General features: G+C 39.8%; 1 protein-coding gene across 1 annotated transcript; it reads right to left on the reverse strand.

The window, feature by feature from the left end:
- Positions 1–17,058: 17,058 nt before the first annotated feature.
- CCDC54 (coiled-coil domain containing 54) lies at positions 17,059–18,310 on the reverse strand. Its single transcript, XM_032299205.1, has one exon. It carries the CDS (start codon positions 18,104–18,106, stop codon positions 17,120–17,122), a length of 987 nt encoding a protein of 328 aa, XP_032155096.1. The 5' UTR covers positions 18,107–18,310; the 3' UTR covers positions 17,059–17,119.
- Positions 18,311–19,064: the final 754 nt, after the last annotated feature.

The following is a 19,064-nucleotide window of genomic DNA, read 5'->3' on the forward strand; positions in this document are numbered from 1 at the left end:
AACTTAAGTGTTTGGCTTTGAGTTCAAATGCATGGTGTCATAGATTCCATTCAGGGATCAGAAAACCACGACTATCCCCCTTGTTCCTACATCTGGACACCCACAGAGTTGAAGACCAGACTTTGGGACACAGTTAGAGAAAACCCAAAATCTCCAGGACTGTGCCTCTGAGCAGCAAGCAGCAGGAAGATTGGCTCTTCCTCACTTGCGGATTCAACCTTATGCATCAGAAATCTGGCAGCAAGGGATTCTGGGCAAGGTGGTTTTGTCAGTCCAACTGGTGCAGTTCAGGAAGGCGCTCTAGGAAGATGACTTGAATGCTAAATGCTAATTTACTGTATCCACCATAACCAGGTGTACTGTGAATTTCAAGCAAGGTTAGGACCTTTATTCGTTAATTTTGATTCTGCATTAAAACCTACACTTCACATAACTGCAAATCCGCAATATATTCTAAGACAGAGGGCTTTTTGTCTCTTTATAGACTTTCAGCTCCTAACAGAAACTGTGTTGTACACATATTTGAAACATCGTGCCCAGTACTGTGTCTGCTCAAATGAATGAATGAATAAATACATGAGTCAATAAATCAGTAAATGTTTGAAAACCTGTGTCCTTCTGCACCTTTTGAATTGACAAGTTCATCTGACTTTTTCCAATTCAATGGCTCTGGACCAGGGGCAGTTTTGCCCACCTTCTCTCATCCCCACCTCCTTACATTTGGCAATGTATGGGAGGCACTTTTGAGTGTTACTATTTTGGGGATTGATGGGTGAGTTTAGTATTGGCACCTACGAGACAGAGACTTGGGATGCTGTTAAATATTCTACATTGCACAGGATTGCCTCCTGCAATAAAAAATTATCCAGCACAAAATGTCAGGAGTGCTGAGGTTAAGAAATCTGCTCTAATTACTTAATTCTTCCTCTTACTTTGGTCTGCCATAATATTCTTATGCCAATAGATCAGAACCCTTGAGAATTTGGGCTTTCTCAGTATTCAAGTCTTCATTAGTCTTTTTTCTCTTTGGAGGGTTTCCCTTCCATAGTCTCTTGTTACATGTTAATCATTCTATTCCCACAGGTATTCATAATGGACCTCAGGGACAGAGTGGCTGTTAGGTTCTTCTATTACAATATTACTAGAGGCTCAGTGTAGTGGGTCATGCCTGTAATCCCAGCACTTTGGGAGGCTGAGGCGGGTGGATCACAAGGTCAGGGGTTTGAGACTAGCCTGGCCAATATGGTGAAACCCCGTCTCTACTAAAAATACAAAAGTTAGCCTGGTGGTGGGTGCCTGTAGTCCCAGCTACTCGGGAGGCTGGGGCAGAAGAATCACTTGAACCCAGGAGGTGGAGGTTGCAATGAGCTGAGATCACATCACTGCACTCCAGCCTGGGCAACAGAGTGAGACTGTCTCAAAAAAAAAAAAAATTACTAGAGAAAGTTTTTGGAATGTCACTCTTCAACTTCTGTTTTTACTTAATCTCACAGAGCTAGATTTAATATTAACATTTCATTCAATTTAGAAAATGCCTCAAGAAAGTGAGAGATGTTGTTCTATATTTTGAACCTTCATGGATACCAATTTTACTGAATTAGTTGATTTTTGGCTTTTTATCTTTTATCTTTTTCCTTTTTTAAAATAGTTGACGAATTGAGTGGCAAGTAGGCTTCGAGAAAATTGAAATGCTGTTTTTAAAATGGACTTCTTAGAAAAATCCAGAACTTCTTCTAGATTTTAGAAATTTGTTCCTTTTCATAATTAAACACTTCTAAAATACAAATATGTCATAATCAAATAATGATCACAATTAAAACATAAGTAGTCATAGTTAAATATGTCTGTGAACAGAACAGAAAGTCAGTATACATCTTAAAGACGGAAGTATATAAACTCAGTTTACACATCCAACAAATCTTATTAAGCTTTACTATTCCTCTCCACTGAGAATACCTTAGTGAGCAGATTATGCCCAGTCTCTACCCTCATGGAGCTTACATTATTTAGTTAGAGTCTTACTACCAGATAATCACACAGTAGGATTTAATTGCTAGGGTGACATGTTCTATAATTGAAAAATCACAGGGTGGCGTGAAAGTAAACAGGGAACCTAACATATTTCTAATCTAATCGGGAGAATTTTTTTTTTTTTAAAGAAAGTAGTAATTAAACTCATACCTGAAAGATGAGTAAGAGTTAGCTGTGCGCAGTGTGGAGCAAACAGCATTCCTGGCAGAGGCACACACAATGGCTGGAGGCAAGAAAGAGCTTGTTTTTTCTCAGGAAATGCGAAGGATTTTGGATTTAATACTTAGGACTGAGGAGCCACTACATGATTTTAGCAGAGGCGTGATTTGATCAGATTTACATTTTAAGCAATTACTCTCACCACGATGTGAAAAATGGGATTGAGGCAAGGAAAAGTGGGTTAGAGATAACTAGCTAGAAAGCAGTTGGAGTGGTCTGGTTGAGACAAGATGGTGATGTTCACTGGAAAAAAGATGGACTTAGAAAGTGGGGTAAACTAGATTTGGTGACTGATTTTGGGGGGTTGGTAGTGAAGAGAGACATTGAAGGAGAGAGAGGTGTCATGGATGTGTCACAGGGTTCTGGCTGGAGTATGTGGGAGGATGTTGGTGCCACTTTTTATGATAGGGAACTCTACAGGGGCAGCAGTTTTGGGACAAGGTGGTTGAATAGAATACATTTATTTTGGGGCATGCTGTATTTGAAATTCTTCTAACACATCCAAATATCCAAAATGGAAATATTATAAACATTTGGATCTATAACTCTCTCACTTAGAAGAGTGGCCTAGGCTGGAGATATGATTTTGGAAACCACTGACTTCAGATGATGTTTGAAGATACAAGAGCAGATAAGATCACTTTGGGAGAAAGTCTGGAGAGAGAAGAAGGTCCGAGGTTGAGTCATGAATAAAGGTCGACATGAAAAGTTTGGGGAGAGGAGAAGAAATCTCCAAAGAGGCCTAACGATAAATCAGAGGGAAAACAATGGAAGTAAACAGTCATGGAAAGGTAGAAAGCAAGGAAAGAGACAGTAGAAGAAAGGAGTAGAACTCTGTTACGAAGGATGCTGAGAGGTTAAATGGAAAAGACATGAATGTTTTCATTGACAGCAACGTGCACATCATTGGCAACTTAATGCTAGAATCTGGGAGGTAAGAGCAGAAGCTAGTTTGGAGTGGGTTGAGAAGTCAGTAGCAGAAGAAAGTAGAAATTGAAGCTATAGCTATATATTTTGTAACTGGGAGAGTTGATAAGATTTTAGCTGGAGATCTGTAGTTTGGTAAAATTTGTGTGTATATCTTTTGGGATAGGAGAATAGTATTTACAATAGCATGTATAGATGATAATGAAAAGTGTCTAATAGAGAAAAAGAGGCTGAAGTTATGTGGGGGACAATGATATTGTCCAGAGGAGAAACTTTCTGAGAAAGTGGGAGGAGATGGGATTAATAGCACATATCAAGAGACTTTCCTGTAATAGGAAACAGTTTTATTTAGTAACAGAAGGAAAGAAAGAGTTAATAACTGTGAGGTTTAGAATACTCATTTAAGGCCCTTGCAGTGGCTCACACCTGTAATCCTAGCATTTTGGGAGGCCAAGGTGACCAGATCACTTGAGCTCAGGAGTTCAAGACCAGCCTGGCCAGCATGGTGAAACCCTGTGTCTAGTAAAAATACAAAAATTAGCTGGGTGTGGTGGCACATGACTGTAATCCCAGCTACTCAGGGGGCTAAGGCAGGAGAATTGCTTGAACCTGGGAGGTGGCGGTTATAGTGAGCTGAGATTGCACCACTGCACTCCAGCCTGAGTGACATAGTCAGACTCCATCTCTCTCTCTCTCTCTCTCTCTCTCTATATATATATATATATATATATATATATATATTTATATTTATATTTAAATAAATAAATATAAATATATATATCTCAGATCTTAGTGATCTGAGATTGTTTTCACGTATACCTCCAGAGCTTGAAAGTAGCGTCCATATTCTTGGGAGTTAAAATGTAGGCGGGCAACTGTGGATGCCTTCCTACTAAGCAAGCATTCAGTAGATAAGTTGCCATAATCCTAATTGAAATGGGCTTGCTTACGTGTCGCTGCACTGGCTGTGGATTAGGAGAGCTCAAGTGGCATGTGTGTAGTGCTCGTGTAGTATTTACACATACTGCTGCCCTCACTTTTCATACCCAGCTTCACAGGGCAGTTTGGCTAAGGACTGTAAGCAAACAACCAAGATAAAAGTTTATGGGCACCAAATAAACAGAAGAGCCCTGAAGTGCTTCTAGACTTCCACAAGACTGAATGAGACTGCGAGGTCAGTTTCTCACCCATGTTCTGGGCAGCACAAAAATAGGAAGATTCACTAAACTCCTAGATGCAGAGGCAGTTTTGGCTCTGATCATGGCAATGACAATATGTTGGTAAGAATTGCATTTGGCTGCAAGAAGCAAAGTACTCAACTATATTGGGTTTTTTGATAGGAGTTAAATAATAGGATTTTTTTTTTCTCACATTATAATAAGTCCTGAAGTACAGGTTGCTGGTGTTGTTTCAGTGGCTCAATGAAGTCAAGGTGAGCATCTTTGTGGTTCTGTTGTCTCTTCATGCTCACAGTGTAAGTGCTGGAATTGTTACTTCTGCTTTTGGGGCAGGAAGACAAACTTGGAAGCACTTACCAGTTGCAAGTGTCCCTTTTTATCAAAGAGGCAAGCTTCCCCTGTGAATTCCCTCCAGTGAATCTCTGCTTACCTCTGGGCCGAGGGGGTAAAAGGAAGCTAAGACAGTATATATCTGACTCTATAGTCCCTGTAATTGGAGGCATCATGGTAGAAGAGTATGGCAAGGCCGGGCGTGGTGGCTCACGCCTGTAATCCCAGCACTTTGGGAGGCCGAGGCGGGTGGATCACGAGGTTAAGAGATTGAGACCATCCTGGCCAACATGGTGAAACCCCTTATCTACTAAAAATACAAAAAATTAGCTGGGCTTGGTGGCGCACGCCTATAGTCCCAGCTACTCAGGAGGCTGAGGCAGGAGAATTGCCTGAACCCAGGAGGTGGAGGTTGCCGTGAGCCAAGATTGTGCCATTGCCCTCCAGCCTGGGTAACAAGAGCAGAACTCTGTCTCAAAGAAAAAAAAAAAAAAAGAGTGTGGGAAATAGCTTCGGGTAGCCCAAGCAACAGTGTCACTTAACAATAGGGAGCCACAGGATACCTAGTGGGAGATAGCAGTTCTCAAGGAGAGAAAAGCATTGAACCTTGGTAGTGGCAATGGCAAGCCATGACCACGGCCCAGGCAGAGGAAGCAAGAGCCACCCCATAAAAATAGCTCTAAAGAGTCTGAAGACACCAGATGGCATCCGCAAAAGCAAAAAGAAGAATTTGCAGGGAGAGAAAAGCTCTTCTGCCCCATTCTCTAGGAAGCTCAGGATAGTTAATCAGATCTGTGTTACTTACCAACATATTACCAAGAACTTAGCATGGCTCCTGGTATATAGTAGATTCTCAATTATTGTTACATTAATTAATGAATAAATGAATCGTCTAAGAACATGGTGAGAAAGGAAACAATCAGTGGAGTAAGATATCTCTCATTCTTATGGAATGGAGAAAATGCTTGCAAACTGAACATCTGATAAGGGGTAATTTCCAAAATATACGAGGAACTTGAACAACTCAATAGCAAGAAAACAGATAACCTGAATAAAAAAAAAAAAATTGGCAAAGGACCTGAATAGACATTTTGCAAAAGAAGACATACAGATGGCAAACAGGTACACAAAATAATGTTCAACATTGCTCACCACCTGGAAAATGCAAAATTAAATGAGGTATCACCTTATACCTGTTAAAATGTCGATTGTCAAAAAGACAAAAGATAAATTTTGGCAAGGATGGGGAGAAAAGAGACGGTTATGGCGGGAAGATAAATTAGGATAGGCATTATGGAAAATAGTATGGACGTTCTTCAAAAAATAAAAAACAAAACTACCATGAGAACACGGTGATTCAAAATAATTTACAGTAAACTTCAAATGTCTCACTGCAAAAAATGATAAGCAGGTGAAATGATGCATATGTCAGTGAGCTTACTTTAATATTCTGCATTGTATACTGTGATGGTTAATATTAGGTGTCAACTTGATTGGATCGAGGGATGCCTAGATGTCTGGTAAAGTAATGTTTTTGACTGTGTCTGTGAGGGTATTGCCAGAAGAGACTGACATTTGAGTCGGTGAACAGGGAGATGAAGACCTATCTTCAGTGTGGGTGGACACCCACAAAGTAGGCAGAAGAAGGTGGAAGAAGTTGGTTTGCTGAGTCTTCTGGCTCTCTTTCTTCCTGTGCCGGATGCTTACTTCTGCTTCTCCCACTCTTGGACCTCAGACTCTAGTTGCTTCAGCCTTTGGACTCACTCTGGGACTTGCACCAGTGGTTTCCTTGGGGCTCACGGGCCTTGGGCTGTAGACTGAAGGCCGCACTCTGAGCTTCCCTGATTCTGAGGCTTTTGGACTTGGTCTGACAACTGCCAGCTTCTCGCTTTCCCAAGCTTGCACAGGGCCTATCAAGGATCTTCACCTTATAATCGTGTGAGCCACTTCTCTCTAATTTAACTCCCTTTTATATGTACATATGTTCCATTGGTTCTGTCCCTCTGGAGAATCCTAACACATATACATATATCAAAACACTATATTTTACCCCATGTGTATACAGTTATGATTTGTCAATTAAAATAATATTATTGATTGATTGATTTTGAGATGGAGTGTCACTCTGTTGCCCAGGCTGGAGTGCCATGGAGTGATCTGGACTCACTGCAACCTCCACCTCCCGGGTTCAAGCCATTCTCCTGCCTCAGCCTCCTGAGTAGCTGGGATTACAGGCACACATCACCACACCTGGCTAATTTTTGTGATTTTAGCAGAGACGGGGTTTCACCACGTTGGCCAGGGTGGTCTCAAACTCCTGACCTCAGGTGATCTGCCCACCTCGGCCTCCCAAAGTGCTGGGATTACAGGCATGAGTCACTGTGCCTGGCCAAAATAATATTGATTTTTTTAAAAAGAACATGGGGAGATAAATCCAAGATGATAGTAGTAGGAAGCTATTGCTTCCTTTCTTAATTTGGGATTTATTTTATGGAGTTGGGGCTGATTTGGTAGATAAAAAAGGTTAATTTTCAGACTGGAAGGAGGACATATCCTCTTCATGTTCTTTCCCAATATATGTCCTAGAAATAAGCCTGTTTAAAAGAAACACATAGAATGGAGGAGTTTGGGATGGAGATGTGTTTCGGGGCTTTGCCAGCTGGGACCCCCACCCACTGCAGGGACTGCAGAAGAAGCTGAGGCGGGGGATCTGGAGCAGCTCAGGGCATCATGCCCATGCATGTCTTTCTTGACCTTCAAAATATTCCACACTTTCAGTTAATAAGGGACCAGAATACTTGGCTGGGGAAATTTCACTCCTGATTAAAAATTCCATTTGTCTGTAAGATGAGTTTGTTTTAATAAAGTGAAAGAGAAATGAATCTGAGATTACCTAGTTCTTTGCTTCATTTAGATGAGTCATAGTGAATCGAATCTTTACAATTTTTTCAGTCTTCTTCAGACTGCCTAGTCATGTAGTATTCCCAGAGTTATAAATACTTGAAATTGATTTCATAGTTGTGGAAGTTCAAAACCTAAGAAGTTTTTGTTTTAAACCAAGAGTTGAGGAGAGCTAAGCAAGCAATCTCATCTCAGATCCAGTAATTTCCAAAAATCTGAAATTTTTGTCTAATTATTTGTTCATGCTATTTTTGACTTTCTTACATTTTATTGTTGTAGGCAATAAACTGAGCGTTCCTTCAAAACATGCTTATTCTAAGACTCATTTTCAGTGAATTGAAAACAACCAAAAAAAATCTCCTATCTCTCCTTAGAAATGAAAACAAATTAATTTGTTTGAAATCACAAAGGGACCAGAATATTAGAGCAAATAAAGATAAGAAAATCAGATTAAAATCCTGTTGCATATGTTTTCTCAGGATGGAGAATTTTTTTTTTTTTTTGCAATTGAGAAACTCTAGGAAAAATAATCAGTAAAAGAAATATAGCTAAAGTTACTTCCCTACCTAAATTATAACTTGTTCTATTTACCTACTTTTGAAATTCAGACCAAAGAACATTCCATTGTCTTTATTACACAAAATAAATCCTAAAATAAAATTTTATTCTGTATTACCATCAGATCTGTGGGAAAAAAGCAAGAATTGAAGTTAAAAAAAAAAAAAAGTTGTGACCAAAAAAAAAAAAAAAAAAAAAATGGAGGAAATAGTGCATGTTAGAGGATGCACTAACTAATAGAGGATTCCTCTCTAAAGAACAAGTCAGAATGGAGATACTGCCTAGGATTGGATGGGTCCACTGAAGCAGGCCGTATCAAGAGGACATCAGAAGGTGAAGTGTGATTGCAGCCTGAGTTGGACACAGAAATCAGGACTAGGGAGGGGAATTTGGGAACTGGATGTAGCTGTAAGCAACCATGAGATGAAGTTGGAGCCGGAAGCAGGAATAACAGGAAGTAAAATCAGGAAGATTAGGGAAGGTAAACACTGAGCTACATGGCCTGAAACTTGAGTTGGGGAAAGGGACCTTGCTGGCAAGTAACTGTATGTGTGAGCGCATGGGCTGCTAAACCATCCTGAGAAAAACTGAAGTAGAAGGAGGAAGAAAGGAGAGATAGAGACAGAGAGAAAGAGGGAGAAGTCTACTGGTGGAAATAGTAACACTTTATCAAAAACTCAGGAAAAGAGATAGGAAAAGAGAAATAATTCTGTTTTTTAAAGAAGATGGCAAGAGGGAAGACAGGCTGAGAGTGCTTTTCTAGGTTGTAGGTTTTACATTAAGTGTATTAATACATGTTTCCTGTCAGACTCTGCTGTTCCCTTGAATGACAGGCTTTGTAGTAAGTTATCATTGTCCTTTAAGACTCGTATCAACTATTTAAACATTATTCACAGTTCTTCAACTTTCTAACGGTACATTAACATTTCCAGGGACCATCCGAGGCTTCTGTCACAAGTATGTATGTGTGGGTGCTTATCATCACTACTTTTTTCGCCTGTAGCTATAGTAACTAGAACAATAGCACAGACAATAGGCTAAAAAATTGATCAAAGGCTATAAATTTCTGGGATGTGTGTGTATCATACATATATATTTGATACCACATACACATACATGTATGTATAGATCTATATCTACATATGTATGTGTGTACATTCATTGCCATATAATATTCACACCTCATCCCTGACCAAATGCTCAATAATAGAAGACCAGACTGGCAATGTATGGGGTGAGAAAAGTCAAAGTTTCAAAGGTAATAGAACATGCACTGCATGATCTGGGGAAGGGGGTTTGGTTGGGTTGCAGTAATAGAAGATTTCTTATCCTCAATCAGTGCACTTTGATACCTTATAGAACATTACGGACACTGCACAAAGGGAGACAGGCACAGCTAAATTTGTCCTTGACTGCTAGGCCACTGCATTTCCCTGGTTATTTTCACTGATTATTACCTAAGGAGTCGGAATCCAAGGATTCGGTATGGTCTAGAAATCTTAGCTGTAGCCCTGGAATCTCGTTCAGACCCCCATAAGCTGGGTGACTTTAGGCAGGTCACTTCTGTCTCTGGATCTCAGGTTCCTCCTCAGTGAGTTGGACCAGCCTTCTGGTCCTCAATCTTTTTTCCGCCTCAACATACTGGACAGCAGCTGCCCGGCCTGCTCAGCAGTACTGGTACTAGTAGTCGTAATAATAGTAATGGTAGAGTTATGGGGAACACTAATTGAGTAACTACTATGTGTCAGATGCTGAGCTAAGTGTTTTTCCTCATTTTTTTCTGTAGCACAGAATTTTACATTATATTCTATTGTCTCCAATTCAGAGATAAGAAAATTGACTCAGAGGATTTAGGAAACTCAGCAAGGTCACACACCGAGTGAGTAACAGTCCTCTTGAATTCTGGCCTATGTAATATCTAGATGCTTGTTCTTAGTCCCTACCTCATGCTGGTCCTATTGTCATGATTCTTACATGGCGACAGACAATGTCATGTCCCCCAACCCCTAGATGTATCATGGTATTTGGAGGGATTACTTTGCAAAAGCCTGCTGAGAGATTTTTAAAAGACCCTTGGGGGCACCCCCACTTGCATATCACTGAACTAAGTAATCTTTAAACTTCTTTTCATAGCCAAATTTTTATGACTTGGGATCCTGCTGTTGAGAAGGAAGAAAATCTCTACTGCTACCACTCTCAACAACATTGAATCCAGCAAATTCTGTTGTGTTTTCTTGTTCTGTAACAGCCTGCATAAATTTGCCAGTCACGAGTTCCTCTTTGTCTCTTTCAATAACTCATTGTCTTCAGAGCAGCCTCTGATCAGAAGCTTCATTAAGTTAGCTCTGATTTGTCTTCTGATCATACCTCTTAGACAACATATTGAAAATGCCAGCTGGGTCGTGATGGTGCTTCTCTAATTAGGCTGCCATGGGCATAATTTCATTAATATTGCTATAACAACAAATAATCATGTCACTGATGGCTGTGATCCAATTATAGCCTGTACATCAAGCAATTATTATCTTTATATTTGGTAAATATAAGTTGACTGAGGGTCACTATAAATGACAGCAGTATCCAAATTTAGATTTTCTGATCTCTGAAAGATATGTCACATCTTCCATCGGGAATAAATCCTCAGAATCAGACTGACCACATTTTCATGCATTCATCTGGCCACATTTTTGTGCATTCTTTTCCTATGATAGCAGATGAGAGTGGGAGAGAAAGGTTGAATCTAAAAATAGGTAGGCTCTTTGACTAAAGCAAAGATTGGAAGAGTCCTGTTGAGAGCCATTCCTGGAAGCTTGTACAGATTCCTTAGAATTAAAATATAACTAAGGGTAGAAAAAGATGGTCATGTCATTAAATCACCTAAGGAAGCACTGCCTTTTTTAGCACCTTCAGAGTGGAGGGTGTAGTACCTTCACTCTGCATGGGAGGAGTGGCCTTACTGTCTGAAGGGCTGCACCAGAACATCAGTGTTCCTTAATCCTATTGAAGGGTTTTTTTCCTTCTTCTTCTTCCCCCACCCACTTCTGTCTCTGTCTGGGATGTGTCTCCCTAGATCCCACATCCTTGCACCTCAAGCTTTAGGTGAAAAGAATGGCATGGAAAAGGGGAAGGATGAGAGGATGAGCACACATATCCTATCTTTGCCCCAAGAGCCCCACCAGTGCAACATCCCTTTACCTGCATGTCCCATCTGCCCAACCATCACCCTGCTCCAGTAACTCCATCTGCCACTGACATTGGAGTTCCGTGTTCCTGACAAATAAAATTAGCCTCCAAATAGGTTGTATTCCATAAAACAAATAAAGAAGCAAACCCTACAGTGTTTGCCTCTTCTCTATCATCTCCAGTATCATCATCATCATTTATTGAGCCTATGTGCCAAAAATTATGCTTTACACGCATCAGTTATCTCCCTTGTACACAGTCTTCAGTCCCTGATCACTTTAAAAGATGACATTGGCCCCATTCAGTCCTTATTCCCTGGACGAGATTCTCAGCAGCCACGTGGAAACTTTATCTCTTTCTTCACCCAAGAATTTCCACCTTGGCTTCCCATCCCTGGAGTACTGTCCTGGACCCCATTTAGTTGCTGTTCTTTGTTCCCTGTTCTCCATGCTATCCTCCACTAGGACCGTAAGTCTATGACATTTTCACGCCACTATCAGATAGAAGAGAGAATAAGGAGCGTGGGGACACTGGTCCAGCTCTCAGGACTACCACGATTGCAGTTATTTTCCTGAATACACTTTGGCATGGGAATATACAAAAAATTGGCTTTATAGTTTTATGAATGCCATTATATCAGCTACATTGCAGTTCAAGCAGCTTTCACAGATTGGTCAAAAAATCCAACTCTAATACTATTTCTTTGCAGTGTGCATTCTGAGTTTTAAAGGATTTACAAATGACGTTTCAGAGAGTAATCCATATGCTGGTGACAGTCTACATTTTGAAGGTGTGTAGAAGAATTTAGAAAAAAAATATTTTTCTGTCTTGATGAATTAACCCTAAAACGTTACTTTTAGGAAAACGATGTCTTTTTCTAAATGGGACTTCAGTTGTGTCCCACAAAAAAGCTAAATTAAGTTTTAAATGAAGTGTGTGATTTTCCAATCCAGATCTAAGCAACACACCACAATAATTGGCACCTGGAAATAACACCGTTTGAAAGGCTGTTTTTCAGGATAGGTCTGGTGTCTTTTCATCTCTATTTGTTCACACCTAACTCAGCTATTTCCTGGTATAGAGTCAAATTTCAGTAAATGTTGGTGAATATTGTTTGTGAATGAACAGAGTGCTGTTAGCGTCTGTGTCTATGCAAGCCAGTGTTACACACTGAACTAAATTATTTCTCCTAACTCAGCCTCCTTCCCCTACAGATCCTTTTCTTTGTCGCTTATTTATACAGTGTGCAATTAAAGGTTGGCAAACCACTGTTGTAGATGATGGAATATTGGTTGAGTGCCCAGATCAGGAGGAGAGCTTCACACCCTGTCTTGTTCTTATCACACTGTCTTTGGATGCGGGAGTCAAGAATTGGTTTGCAGCGTTTGTATTTAACCTGTCACTTTGTTCACTATTTGCCTGAAGTCCTTTATGAAAGGAGGTAGAGTCCTGAACATGAGCTGCTTGAGGTAGGGCCCACGTCTTGTTCATCTTCATGCCCTCCATTAACATTTAGCCTATGGAGGAAAGGAAATCACCACCATATGTTAAATCACCACCTGTGAAATCAGGCATTATCCCTGGTAGATTATACACATGATTTCATTTAATTAACACAAGAGTCTCATCACATAAATTGTTCTCAATTCGGAGTTGAGAAAACTGAATACAAGGTTTAAGGAATTTGCCAAAATCGCATAGTTATGAGGGTCATCATTGTACAACCAACTAGCATAGTGCTTGATACATAATAAATGTTTGCTAAATAGTCGTTCTAAAATCTGTTCTTCTTTGAATGTCTTTGCTCTTTTCACTACCAAGGGTTTCCTCCCCAATAGACGTGTTTAATAGCAAAAACAATGATTTGAGATGTTTCGGTGAATGCACAATGACTTTCATGTTTGATATACATTATAGACATTCATTTAATTTTATTTATATACTTTTTGTTGTAGACACACAAGTGGAGAAGTTAAATAGTAATCTGAAACCAAAACTCAGGATGTCCCAGAGAGGCTAGATTAGGAATTCTTTGATTTGGGAGTCATGAATGTGAAGCATCCATATTTTAATGATTAATGGCAGCAGAATCATCTAAGAAACCCGAGAAAAATCCGCCAGAGTGATGGAAAGAGAACTACTAGATAAGAAAGGACTGTTCTGGAAGACATGCTCCTATGAGCAATGGAGAGCAGGGGAGAGAGAAGGTGGGGACAGGGAGGGTTGGCCTCTCATTCAAAAAGATGACGGGAAATTGGCAGGCGTCAAGGGGAACACAAGGACAAGGGAACCAGGTGAGTATTTTTGTAAGCTGAGTACAAGGAACTGATAGATGGAGAGAAAGGGAGAATAATCGATGAAGACCCTGTAAGCCACTGGTGGAGGGATGGGTTAGCGACACGCCAGTTCTCCAAGCCAGGAGGGATGGAGGTGGGCTGGTGAGAAGCAGGTTAACTTGAGAGCCAGGACTCGAGAAAAGTTATTTGCTCACATGTTGAGTTATAAGACTATTTATAATTTTAACAAGTCATGTGAGATCGTGTCTAGGTGACAATAAATAATTGACTCAGAAGCAAAATCCTCCCTTCGCTCACAGGGAACTCAATTCATTAACAGGACAAACGAATCCTCTCTAAGGAAATCGTGAGACACTGAGAAAATCATGTAGAATTACTTTCTCTCCCTCTAACATTCTTCTGTATGTAAAGAAAACGGGTTGAAATGAACGTGGTGGGAATCTCTGAAGAGAAAAATTAGATCCATAACAGGGCTGAAATAATAGCCTGTCAGTACTTTACATTATCTAATGCCCGGTGGCTTTCGCATCCCACGTTCCCTTCCGCCCCTGCCCCCCGCCCTCTGCTCCTGTTTTCCCTCTGCAGGTGGCATTGCCCTCTCCACCCCCTCCTCACCTTATTTCCTTATCACAAGGCTCATCGAGCTTGTTCCTTCTCTGATACCAGCAGTACTTTCCGTATTGCTCTTTGCTGCCCATCCCCGTCTTTCATGCCTTACAGTTCTTTGTGTACATTTTTTATTTATGCCATTTAATTCTCTATATTTACAGGACAGGGAATGTCTACCTTTTCTTGTATCCTCCACAATCCCTTACTATTAGTGAACACTTAGAAAATATTTACTAAGTTTGTATAATGATTACATTTTTACGGCTGACAGAACAAATCTGATTGAAATTAAATAACAGTTTGTTAAGAGTAAATTTAGGACTTAGGCTGAGAACATTAAGGGCTGTGTAAGGGACATGGGAGGGGGAAAAGTGAAAGTCGGTGCTAATATACAGAGGCTTAGATGACCTAGGCTTATATCAGCTGAGTCACTTTTTTCTCTTCCAAAAGCTATTTGTGATGTCATTTGCCTGTGTCATGGCCTGCCCTCCCTAGTTATTGTCCTCATGTGAGGACCACACCTAATGTACTGAAGTAGAGTGCTGGCTATTCCTTACGAACATCTCTGATGGTAAATAAATACATAGAGATTGCTAGTGCCTTTCACAGAACAATACGCTGTAAGTACCATTATGTCATTTTTAAGCAAACTCATTTAATAAATCCCCTTGCTTTTATTAGGTATGCTGCATGTTGACATATTTTATTTTATTTTTTAACTTTTATTTTAGTGTTAGGGATACATAGACAGGTTTGTTTTATAGGTAAACTCAAGTCATTAGTACCAGGTACTAAGTCCAGTACCCAATAGTTACATTTTTTTTTTTTTTTTGAGTTGGAGTTTCGCTCTTATTACCCAGGCTGGAGTGCAATGGCGTGATCTCAGCTCACCGCAACCTCCGGCTCCCAGGTTCAAGCAATTCTCCTGCCTCAGCCTCCTGAGTAGCTGGGACTACAGGTGTGCACCACCATGCCCAGCTAATTTTTTTTGTATTTTAGTAGAGACAGGGTTTCACCATGTTGACTAGGATGGTCTCGATCTCTTGACCTCATGATCCACCCGCCTCGGCCTCCCAAAGTGCTGGGATTACAGGCATGAGCCACCGCACCCGGCCGCCAGTAGTTACTTTTTCTGCTTCTCTCCCTCCTCCTGCCCTCCACTCTCAAGCAGGCCCCAGTGTCTGTTGTTCCCTTCTTTGTGTCCATGAGCTCTCATCATTCAGCCCCCACTTGTGAGAACATGTGGTTGTTGGTTTTCCTTTCCTGCATTCGTTTGCTAAGGATAATGGCCTTCAGCTCCATCCATGTTCCTGAAACAGACATGATCTCATGCTATTTTTATGGCTGCCTATAGTATTCCATGGTGTATCTGTAACATAGTTTATTTATCTAATCTGTAATTGATAGGCATTGAGGTTGATTCCCTACATATTGACATATTTTAAAAGTTACTATGTACATACCTATAAATTTGTAAAGAAGGATCAAATAGAATGTATTTGTCAATGAAAAAAAATTGTGGTATATAATTACTCCCAGATTGGCATCAGACAAAATTGTCTTAATTTTTGCTATACCCACCTTAGGTCCTTTGTCCTCTTTCATTTGTTGTCAGCTAGCTACCAAAGCCCCCCTTTTGAAATGTCAACTGCAAATAATTAAAAGTAGTATATTTGCCAAGGATATTTGTAGTTTAACATATGACCCCAAAGGAAGGACTATTGGTGGATTTCATTCAGAGTTAAGTGGTAAATGAGACATTGTTTTGCAGTTATTCTGCATGATATTCAGAAATTACAATGACAGCACCTGTTATATCTAAAAATGAAGCTCATCCTGGCTGTATGCTTTAAATAAAAAGACAAAAATCTTGTCATATAAGAGTTTATGTTATTATAGTGGTGAGATTTAACTTAGTCCCCAAATCCCTTCTTAGATTTTCTCATTTCCTCTGTTTCAAACCTACAGGATATGGTATTTGTCTCCTTTCATGAAGATGTAAAAATTACCCAGCATCTTATTGTCTTTCTCCTCTTATCTAATTGTTTGATGGAGAAGAGGCTAAAGTTGAAAGAAAAAGCCAATTTTTTCAATATTTTCTTTGCAATAACTTGGACTTTCAATTCCCTTTATTTTTATACTGCTAACTTTAGTAGCTTTGACAATGGGTATCCTTTATACTCTATGCCACTTAAAGTCTGACTGGGTGCAGTGGCTCATACTTGTAATCCCAACTCTTTGAGAGGTTGGGGCGGATGGATTACTTGAGGTCAGGGGTTTGTGACCAGCCTGGCCAGCTTGCCTCGACTAAAAATACAAAAATTAGCTGGGAGCGGTGGCGCGTGCTGGTAATCCCAGCTACTTGGGAAGCTGAGGCAGGAGAATGGTTTGAACCTGGGAGGCGGAGGTTGCAGTGAGCCGAGATCGCACCACTGCACTCCAGCCTGGTGACAGAGTGAGACTTCATTTCAAAAATAAATAATAAATAAAATGAAGTCTTGTCAGTAGAGTATGTTTCTGGTATCACAAATCTTATTTACAAAGGCCACTAGGACAAAGTATATAGAAAGCTGACTTGGAGGGTACCAAACATGTTTCACATTTCCCTTGCCTCCTTCATTCTTTGTTTCCAATTATCTATGAAAATGGACCCAGGATGAATCCTCATGCATTGCCTTTGAGAAAACAAGAACATCGACAGAAAATGAATTACAACAGTTCAATTTGACCATGTGCCTTAACTTACTGTAGACATTGAGAAATTCTGCAAATAGTGAGCCCAGAGTGAGCAAACTACTGAAGAATTCACAGCCACCACACGGATGTGTGAATGCTTGGTGCAACCAGGTTACATTTATTTTGTACCAAGCAAAGCAGAAAATAACTCTATAGTCGAGTTACTTCTTCTTTGAAGGAACGAAAAAAGCAGTAAATATTGTTGAACATGGAGAGACAGATCGTGGTTAAGCTCACAATAGGGCCAATGAATGGACAGTATCTCTGGCTTATGACCTGTGGTTCCTCAGGAAGAGCAGTTGGCCTAGAAAGAAGCCACTGGATGAATTCTTCTAACTTGGGAGCACTGAGGAAAAATGTCCATTTTCCTCCATGAACAAAAGTTAGCTTGATCCATGTACTGAAGTCTGGGTAAATGTAAATATTTGGGTCTGCTTTTTTAGAGCTCCTTGATGCATTTTGATGGTTACTTTTCTTTAGAGTTTTAATTTGGGGAGAAATTGTTTTTTTCTCAAGATGATCAGTGGACTTTGGATAAATCAGCACTTTCTCTGGTTCTGCTGAAGAGATTTCTCTGTCTTCAGAGGCCAATGTGTTCTTCAGAGTTGCTTGTTGTATGAGTTTGTAAAGCAGTTCTATGGTTTCTTTACCCCTTTCTCCCTCTAGAACCTCTAGACAATGGATCCTGGAGCAAGAATTCTGATTTTCCAGTTCTGTCATTTTCTTTTTTAATGCCTCGATGTCTTTTTTCATAGAGAGGATATCTTTAGTTGTTGTGAATTGTTTGTCTTCATTAACATTCATTCTGGTTTCCAGGACCTCTGTCCGCTTTTGACACAAGTCAGTCTTTTCCTGGAATTTTGGTATCGCATGGACAATGTCAGTCATTTGGCTGAAAAGTTCAACTTGAGCAGTTTTAACGTCTTGGAGCACTGCTGTAAGATTCATTTCTTCATCATAACTAACATCATCTTGATTACAATCATCAGATGTCGCAGTTGGATATCTAGCTGAATCTTGGTGACGAATCTTACATTTGTGGTAAACATTTTTAAGAGATTGTCTGACCTTCAAGAGATTTGAAGTCCACATCTGGCTAGCAGCAGCCTTTACCCTTTTGGTATGAAGTTTGTGCATCTTTCATGGTGAAACACAGAATCACAGGAAGAAATAATGTACGAATGAAATGGTCTTTCTCTTACTGTTTGTTGGATGCCTTTCCTGGTAACATCATACAACACTCTGTGGAAAACATCAGCAGCAGCATTAGACACTTCTTATAGAGCTCCAACTGAAGAGCTCTGTGAAATAATGGTCAACTGCATGGAATTCTTCATATGGTAATCAGTGACCTGTTGCTGATGTCACAATGACTGCTGTCTTAGAACAAATACATTTAACTACAGAAGTTCTCAAAAGTTTTGGTCATAGGGCTTGTTTTCAATCATAAAAATTATTGAGCAGTCTGGGCAACATAGAAAAAACGACTGACAACAAACTATAGTGTTCATAGTTGGGCATTGCTATGAACACTCATTGCTACAAAAATAAAAAAAATTAGCCAGCCATGGTGGTGCACACCTGTAGTCTCAGCTACTTGGGAGGCTGTGGTGGGAGGATCACTTGAGCACAGGGGGTGGAGGCTGTCGTGTGCCACGATGACACTACTGCAGTTCGGCCTGCGTGACAGAGCGATACTCTATCTCTAAGAAAACAAGAATGAAAAATTATTGAGGACCACACAGATTTTGTTTTTTCAGGTTATATCTACCTATATTTTATAGTAGAAATTAAAACTAAGAAAATCTTATTTACTAATTAAGTTATTTAAATTAAAAAACCCATTACAGGTTAACATAAATGATTTATTTTTATAAAAAATAATTTGATTTCCTGAAAGGAAAAAAAGTGAGAAGAGTGGCATTGTTTTACATATCTGCAAATGTTTTAAATACCTGAATTAATAGAAGATAACTAGATTATCATTGCCTCTGCATTACATCTGTTGTGATATATTGTTTCGATTGAAGTATATGAAGAAAACATAGCCTTATGGAGAAACGTAAATGGAAAATAAAGAGTATTTTAATAATCT

The sequence above is a fragment of the Sapajus apella genome, unplaced genomic scaffold (genome assembly GCF_009761245.1).
Source record: "Sapajus apella isolate SASKATOON/1434 unplaced genomic scaffold, GSC_monkey_1.0 scaffold40, whole genome shotgun sequence".
In the NCBI taxonomy this organism is placed as follows: domain Eukaryota; kingdom Metazoa; phylum Chordata; class Mammalia; order Primates; family Cebidae; genus Sapajus; species Sapajus apella.